Raw genomic sequence first — 8915 nt, forward strand, 5'->3', positions numbered from 1 at the left:
TAGTTTCTTGATTAAGGACCTGACTGCAACTACTTGGTCCTTTCTGCTCTGTTTTGACATTACTGGTGTTAGGGAGTTAGGATAATATGTGGTCTATCACATTCCTCCCTTGTGAGGAACAATCCTTTCTCCAAGAGCTTTTAGGCCGCCACCTTAGTTGGGCGGTCGTTCTCATCAGCTCCTAAGCAGTGAAGAATCCCAATACTGGGATTGTAGAAACTAGCTTCTACAACATTGGCTATAGGAAAGAATGGCCATGGCTCGGCCTCCACCATTTCCCAAAATCTTGGTCCTACAGTTCCTTCTTTGTGGTAAATAGCTATATGTTGATTTAAGGTGGATGGTACAGAGAGACTAATGAATCCAATCTCTGCCAAGCAAGACCCCATAAGTTAAGCTACTATCCACCACAAAGAAAGCTAGCATGATTTTTTTGGAACCCAAGTCAACCTCTAAAGGCAATATTCCATGAATTTTGGTAATGGCTCCAAAAAAGCTAGAAACTGTTAAGTCAGTGGGAATAAGATATCCCTCACTTCTACACAATTTCTTTATCTGTTTCAATGGTATCACGTTGACCACAACTCCTCCATCAATGAAAACCCTTTTGAAGGGTACTCCCTCCAAATGAGCAATTACATATATGTGCTTGAGATGGTTTGCTAGGTCTAGACTCGGGCAGCTAGAGACCATTTGTCTGAATACAATTTCTTGAGCTCTTCTTTTGTGGGCTTAGGTGAACCTGTTCTGCCCGATTCTCCTCTTCTGGATTCCTCAACATTAACATGCGCCATCGTAGGTTCTGTTACCAAGTAATCACCCTTTATAGTGATAGGTTGATCAGGCTCGGCGCAAAAGATGGCAAATAAAACATATGTCATGTTTACATGAAAATTGCTAGGTTCAGGTAAATCTTTATTCTTGCCCCCAATATAGTTCATGAATTCATCTAACCAAGCCTGTGCTTCTTTTGGCAACATTAGCTTAGGCAACTCTTCCTCCCGAGTTATACTAAAGTTCTGTTCTTGCACTAGGTTTTCACAAAGAGTATCAACTAGCAAAGGTGAAGGCATTCTCCTTTCAGGCAAGATAATTCCAAAACATATTGGTTTTGGACTCCATCTTGGGGTTGGCATCATTACCATATCCTCTTGAGCTTTCCTCAAGATTCTATATTTTCCCGGATGAGGACTTTGTGGCACATGGTCTCCTTCCCTCTCAGTCTTGCTATTAGCCCTTTCTACCTCCTTTTTACTTCTCTAGTGGAGTTGATTTCTTCCCTTATGAGGTACTTTTTTAAACTATACATTTTCAGAGTTTCCGATATAGTAGAGACCTTTACTGAGTTCATATGAGCTTTATGCTGCCTCTGGACCCTCCTGATCATAGAAGCTCCCATTTCCTTGACAAGTCTCCTATCTTTTCCAACTAGATACCATTTCTGCCCAAGTTGGGCAGAACCCTTCTTGGTGACTTGGGCTACTATGCTCTTTGTTTTTCCCTTCATCATGAGGTCACAACCTTCATAATTTGGCTAGGGAGGTTTAACTTCCACCCATTTGGGTATTTTGGCTTCTTTATCTTCCACCTTTTCAAAGGCTTCATGGTATCTAAACACTTCGGACAAGTTTTTTGACTCAAAATCTCCTCCTAACCTTTGGAAAACATTTCTAGAGGTCTCCTTCTCAGTTACCCGCATGATGCTTTTGCGGGCTTCTTGTTCTTCTTTCTCTCTTCTTCTAATTAACTCTTAATCAATAATAGCTCCTGATGCTGGTACTTCTAACTCACATTCACATTGACACTTATTACACAACACCAGCCCTTTGACTATGGTTGTTTTAGGTTTCTCGGGCAACTTGATAGTTCCTTCCATTGGTTTGTCAACTTGTCTTCTTTCTGCTTTCATTTCCCAATTGGTTTTTCCCTTCCCTTTCTAAGCCCATGTTAGGTTGATCATGTTTATTAGGGCTTCTAGGAAGGGATCTGTGTCAGTCTTCATCCCTGAACTGGACACAGTTAGTTACGGAATGGTTGAAGGTATAGTGCAGTTTGTAATACTTCTTTCCTCTTAATTCTTCTATTTTAGGCATCTTCTTGGTGCTATCGGGCACAATTACTCTTGCACGCACTAACTCTTCATAGATTTTTGATGCCTTGGTTAAATTAAAAGAATAACTTTGATATTTAAGGGGCTTCATAGGGACAAACCCACCATCATTCATTACTCCTTCTGATGCTTGACTGGCTAGACTAGACCCTCACTATTAAAGGTTTAAAAGGAATGGTCATCTCTGCTACACACATTTCAATTCCATCTCCTCTATGATCATCACTTTTTTCCTTCTCCTATATGAGCAACTTTATTTTAATATAAATGAGGCACCTTAGATGAGTGTTTCACTTGTTGTTCTTCAATCAGAAGCTTCTCATACTTTGTGGCAACAATTACCAACTTTTGCAATTCATAGAACTGCACATCATAGAAATTTTTCCTCAAGGTAGTCTCAATTCCTTCTGAGCAATGGATATAAGTTTGGCATGATTAATGGGGAATTGGCACCTCATCCTTGTCTTTCTAAACCTCATCATGAAATCTTCTGTTGGCCCATCCTCATATTGCTTCACCTCTACTAGATCATTGAAAGTCATCTCGAGCTCCATCCTATAGAATTGTTCATGAAAAGCCATCTTCATTTGCCCCTAATTGGCAATAGAATTAGTGGGCAAAAAAGAGTACCACTAAGATGCTAAACCAACCAACCAACGAGTTCCCAAACAATCTTAACTTATAATTAGGATTGTCTTAAAATTCCACGCAATGGTTGGAGAACTTAAAATTGTGATCTCTAGAGGATACACTGCTATCTTCCCCACTAAACGTGGGGAATGCGGGCATCTTGAAGTTGAGGGGGAAAAGATTTTGCTCATCAACATACTCAAGATATGGCTTCTGGTAGGTGATCCTAAACAGTGGGCGAGCCTAAGGTTAAGCATTCTTAGCTCGGTTAACTCTTCTCTGAGTTGCTGGTTGACTATATTATTAGGTGGGGTATGAGGAGGTTTTTACTTTAGGCTAAGATCATTGCCCGAGAAAGTCTCATTTTTTGGTTCGGGTTTCCTCCATTTGGGCCCTCCTCCCTTATTAGCCAATGGTGGTGGCCTATAAGGGGGAAGTTTGTCCACAGTTATGAACTTTTCTTTCCCACTGGATTCTCCGATTACTTGGGGCATCCCATACTTCTTTCTTTCTTTCTCGCTCTGGCCCCTACTATCTAGTGAAAACAATAAAGGGTTGGGCAACTCCATTTCCAGGATCTCTTTCAGTACTGGCTGACTAACTCCCGATCCCTTCTTGTTTTTCCCTTTATCCTTCTTTTCCCCAAGCAAAGGAAATAAGGGGATAACTGGTTCTTTCTCAGGGCTTGTTTCTCTTATCATTTCCCTGACATAACCATTTTTTGGAGTAGAGTAATCCAGATCTAAACTTCTTTGCAGACTCCCTGTTAAGAAACAAAATCTACTCACTTCTCATCTAGTTTCCAGAGTGATATTTTCCATAATTTTCAATACTTGCATCATGGTGGATTGCAAGTCTTCATTGGTCACCTTCCCTCCTGACTTCTCATGTGAAGTTAGGCTTTCTAGAATTGCTGGTCCTCATAGGGAAAGGAAATCTTTTGGTGATCTGTCATGCTTGGTAAACACTGGGGTGGCCCGTAATCTGTGTTCCACCTAAAGGTTTTCTTCTTCCTTCTCCTTCTTGGCATACAAGACTAATAGTATCCCACCGGGCATGCCAAAACTATGTTCAGGCAAAGATTTCTCTGGAGAAGGCTCCTTAGACCTCATCACAGCTCCTCAAGGTACCGTTTGGTACGCAGATGGGACGGGACGGGACATGACGGAACGGTACGGAACAGAGGTTCCATGTTATATTTGGTACGCCCAGGACGGAAAATGACGGTTGCTCCATTCTGCGTTTGGTACTCGTTGGACAGAATGGAACCAAAATATTAAATTACTAACTTACCTATGTTCTATCTGTTGTTTGGTGCAATGTTTATGCGTGGGACGGCACAGAACAAGGGTTTTTTTTGTTTTTTTTTTTAACTTGTTCATATTTTGAACACATATATGCTTATCTATGATATATTTTGATATATTTTTTACACTAGCACATAGCTGAAGATATGTTATGTCATGAATTTTATCTTTTATAACAAAACGATGCTTAGCTTCAATATGGTTGAAGCTTATCAAATCAATGATGTGAACATGCAACATTTAAACAATGATAGTATAAGTGTAAAATTATGAATCTCTATTTTCTAGAAGTAGGCTTTCCATGCATGTCTACATCTCACTAGCCTTCAAACAATAAAAAACAATTACATTTTAGCCAAATGTCATCAAATTGTCATCAAACAATGAATTGGTAAAGTACCAGAATAAGAATGGAAACATATCTATCAAAGGTTATTCGCATTAACTTATGCCAATATCCATTATGACTGTTATAAAACAAAAACTAAATCCAACAGCTGTTAATTATACATCAGTAAGATCTAAACCAATAATTATGTTGCAATTGTAGCTAACAAATGTCCTACTCAATTAGCAGACATTTGAAATTAAACTCCATGGTGTGATCTTGCTGCATTTCTGTGTCAAACCCTGAACTCAAAATCTTGAAAACTCGAAAAAATGAGCCAAAAAGCTCTTACGCAGTTGAGATCAAGCAAAAATAGAAAGAACCCAGGTCCTCAAATCCCACAAGGACTCGGCCATATTTGCCCCCCTTCCCCTAATCCTTATCACAAGCCCATAATCCCACCTTATTCTCAATTCCAACTGCACCTAGCATAGAACCCACAAGACCAAATCTCTCATGCACTCTAGTTCCGATTGCAATCCTCCCAAAACCTCACTCACTGAACAACAATACCAAAAAGGCAACTGTATATAAGTATAGAAGGTTAAAGTAATGCAATTCACCACCTTGTAATCATCATGCTCCTTGTAAAATTATAAGGGGGAATTCCGATACAAGAATCAATATGCTAACTTGTAGGCATGAAAGTTAACAAATTCAGTTATCTGCACCAATGTATAGATAACATATAGATTAACATATATCACAAGCTTCACTATTATCCAAATTATATATACACCAAGCAATCCCTCGTTTGTATATATCATACAAAGTGAATTCCAATTCCATGTCGTCATTTTTACTCCAGCCCTACTTTGGCCAAATTCTCCAACTTATATATATAAATAGACATTGTATAGATTAGGCTTTGATAAGCCACAGGCTCGCAACTATAGAAAAACCAGTAGATACCACTCTTTTTTCTTACATTCTTCTTCCTCGTCTTCTCCTTATTTTCTTCCATTTTTCATTTTCTCTACCCCTCCTAACAAACCCAAAAGATCCATAACCGTAGCTGCCACTCTCTCTTCCCTCACATTGGACATTCCCTGATATTCCGCCATGCTCGTCGCCACCGCCTCCTCTCTCCAATGTTTTAAACTCCAAAACAAATTGAACAGAATTAAACAAGAGCCCATGTACTGATAAAAAGAAAACAAAAAAACAAGAAGAGCCCATGTGTATGATAGTAAATTCATATCGTCTAAACACCATCAGATATCAGTAAAAACTTAAGAAATCTCAAATTGGAACTACAGCAGCATTCGAATATCACCAGTGGGGTCTTACATTTGTTTGCTCTATTCTTCACTTCTAATTCAAAAATCTCAAATTGGCATGTTAAATCTATGCACTCACACTCCCAGTTGCACAAATCTTAACAAAACCCAGTAATTAACAAATCAAATCTGATAATTAACAAACCCCAGTAATTAACACAACACAATAATTAACAAATCAACAACAAAAGATAAAAAAGAAAACCCCAATTAATTAAAACCCAGAAGACTTTCAACCAAAACACAAAACAAAGAAACAAAAACTGAGATTCATCAAGATATCAATCACATACCTAGGTCAATTTGCAGCATGACAGTAGTGGCTCCGTGATGCTGCATGCTAGCTAGGTACAGTCGACAGCTATGGGAAAGGATGAGGAGGAAGCTCATGGGAAGAGAAAGGCAGCAGCACTGCGGCAGAATGAATGTAAGGTTTGTTTTAAGATTTGGATGGTGTAAATATTGAAAAAGATAAGGGGTATTTTTGTCTTAAAATGTTATAAATTTATGTTCCACGGAGGTGGAACAAGTCATTCCAGGGGGAGGCAAAACGAAAAATCTGGCAAAACGCGTCTCGTGGAATAGCACGTTCCACTTGTTTTAAATGCAGCAAACGTGGGACGGAACGCCTCGTCCCACTGCGTTCCGTCCCATTCCACGTATCAAACGGTACCCAAGGGATTGGCACTTTGTATGTGTAATTGGGCTCTTACTTGTTGATGTGCTACAAGAAAAGAACAAAATTAGTTCTAAAAGGTGCTTTTCGGGGCCTTAGGTGTAGGCCTTGAGGCTTGCAATCCAAACTAACTAAGTGTAAGGCGTGCCACTTCTATCTCAGTATAACAGATGTAGAATAAATGTGTTTTAAGTCGATTACTTGCGCCCCAAGTTACTCAAACTTCTTGTTATCAAAGGATTGTTGTGGATGGGTTAAGTCCACATTAAGTTCTTTTTCTTGCCTTGTAAACAAGGACTTTTAGTTCATAGTCTTGTATGTTTGAATGAAGGGAGTCCAAAGCCCCTTAAGTTATTTATCCGATTCCAAGTTACTTTTAATGAAAAGATACTAATCAAGTTAACTAGATCCAGATGCAAATGGTACTCCTAAAATAGAGAAACAGATGGGAATAACTTGAATATATGATGGAGAATGAATTAAGTAATAGATCTACTAATTTAGAAAACAAACAAAGAGCTTCGGCAAGATTTCACCTTGTCTGGCAAGGTTGAACCTCTTGCAGTCACTTCTCTTTGAATTTACAAAGGTTATATGCTAAAAAGGGATGGATGGTAAACAAGTTTATACGACGGAATTGATACTACACCACTGAGGGAGATAGCAGAGCTTTTAAACTAGACAAAAGATAGCTTTTCTAAAGAACTATCGTTGAAATGACTGAATCTGGGTTGAATTCAACTTTTGGATGCAAATCTGACTTAACAGCAGAGTTTGTACGTTTGTTTGATTGGTTGAGTGTCTCTGTCCCTGTTGTCTCTTCTTCCTTTTATAGGCAGTTTGGCCCAACTGTTATTGCTTTTGCTCTTGCTCGAAAGCACTTTGAAGGTAATGAGTCATCAACTTTTTACTAGGAGTACCACTGGAAAGTGTTTTGTGGCTGATAGTAGGTTAGTCTCCATCACTTGTCACTTCAATTATAGCCATGTGACTTGTATCTTGGCTAAAAATGCTTCAATTCACTTCTAAGTTCGATGCTGGGCTTTGGGCAATTCTTTTTCTAATTGGCATCCTTAGGCTTCAGTTCATTTAAGCCCAATGTTCAAATATTAACCCAAACATGGGCAAGAGCGGATAGCGACCCACATAAAGCTCCATGATGGTCAGGCTGAAACTCCATATGTCACTAGCGTAGCCACTGTAAATGTCACAACAGTTCTCCTTGTTGAATCTTTCGGGGCTCCTGTAAGAGAAAGTACCGACGGGAGAACTGCAAGCGTCGTCCGAGGTTAAGGACATGATCTCGCTGATACCAAAGTCGGTGATTTTCACTTCCATGTTACTGTTCACCAAAATATTGGTAGGCCTGATGTCACGGTGAGCGATGTTATGGGTATGGAGATAGTTCAGGCCGCTAAGCACTTGATGGGCCACGTAGGCAAGCTTGGCTTCAGAGAAGGTGCCATTGTCTTTGAGTAAAGTTTCGAGGTTGCCGGAGTCCATGAACTCCATGAGGATCTTAATGTCTCCCAAAGGCTATTCAATGAAGGCTTCATAGCGGACAATGTGGGGAAAGTCGGTGCAGCGAAAGATCTCAATCTCACGGAAGAGATTACACCTAACCGTGGGGCCTGAATGGTTGCTGACGACTTTATGAGCATAGGCACTGGAAGTCACTTGTGGCAAACCTTGTAGACCTTGCTGCCATTACCTTGGCTGTGGAGTTTGAGTGTCTCGAGATCAGCAACGGAGATTGAAGTGGAGGAGTAGTTGGTGGCTGTCATTAGTGCAGGAGGATGGACGGAAGAGATAAACATGGGCAATGCTCATGCACAGAGAAAGGGGCCAAGGACTTTAGTTGCCGACCTCAAATGAGAGCCATGGTGAGTAGGGTTTTGAGTAACTAGGTCATAGGGTTTCGAGCACGTGGCTAGGTTTATGGATTATGGCTATTGGGTAGCTAGGGCTTTGATATATATACCTTTCCTAAAATGAGTAGTATTAGCAGGATACTCGAAAAATGAGGAATATTCCTAACGCATCCTGAACTACTAGCTTTCCTAAAATCAGTAGTAATTTTAACAAGATACTCAAAATTAAGCTAATTTCCTAATGCATCATTGACTAGTTTTCCTAAAACCGTCATGAATTTGTTTCATTTCCTAACTCAAGCTGGATTCCCCAAACTCATGTCCGTTATATAATATGGGGGTTCTGCTCTTTCCGTTCACTCTTTACAAAGCATCGTGACCATTCATTGAACAATGTTCGGAAAAGTATACCACCGTCGCCACATAAAGAAAAGAACAATATCGCCAAATTGTTCTAACCTCCGACCTGAAATATTAGACTTAATAATGAAAAATCGCTTCTTCCGCGACATGCTTCAATTTAAATCTGTTTGTTCTTCTTGGAATCATTCCATGAAATGGTATTATGCCGCATCGTTTCCTTAAACTTCTCCATGGCTAATGATCCCTAGTGATAAAAAAATGTTCATAACGTTAGTAGCACTCGTTATTTC

The 8915-nt window shown here is 39.7% G+C and overlaps 1 protein-coding gene across 1 annotated transcript; it reads right to left on the reverse strand.

Annotated features, from left to right (window-relative positions):
- Window positions 1-7480: 7480 nt before the first annotated feature.
- Window positions 7481-8175, reverse strand: LOC137732770 (mitogen-activated protein kinase kinase 9-like). Its single transcript, XM_068472043.1, has 2 exons — window positions 8080-8175; window positions 7481-7927 (listed from the first exon to the last, which is right to left on the reverse strand). Exons 1-2 carry the CDS (start codon window positions 8173-8175, stop codon window positions 7481-7483), a joined length of 543 nt encoding a protein of 180 aa, XP_068328144.1.
- Between the last annotated feature and the right edge of the window lie 740 nt (window positions 8176-8915).

The sequence above is a fragment of the Pyrus communis genome, chromosome 4 (genome assembly GCF_963583255.1).
Source record: "Pyrus communis chromosome 4, drPyrComm1.1, whole genome shotgun sequence".
NCBI classification, from domain to species: domain Eukaryota; kingdom Viridiplantae; phylum Streptophyta; class Magnoliopsida; order Rosales; family Rosaceae; genus Pyrus; species Pyrus communis.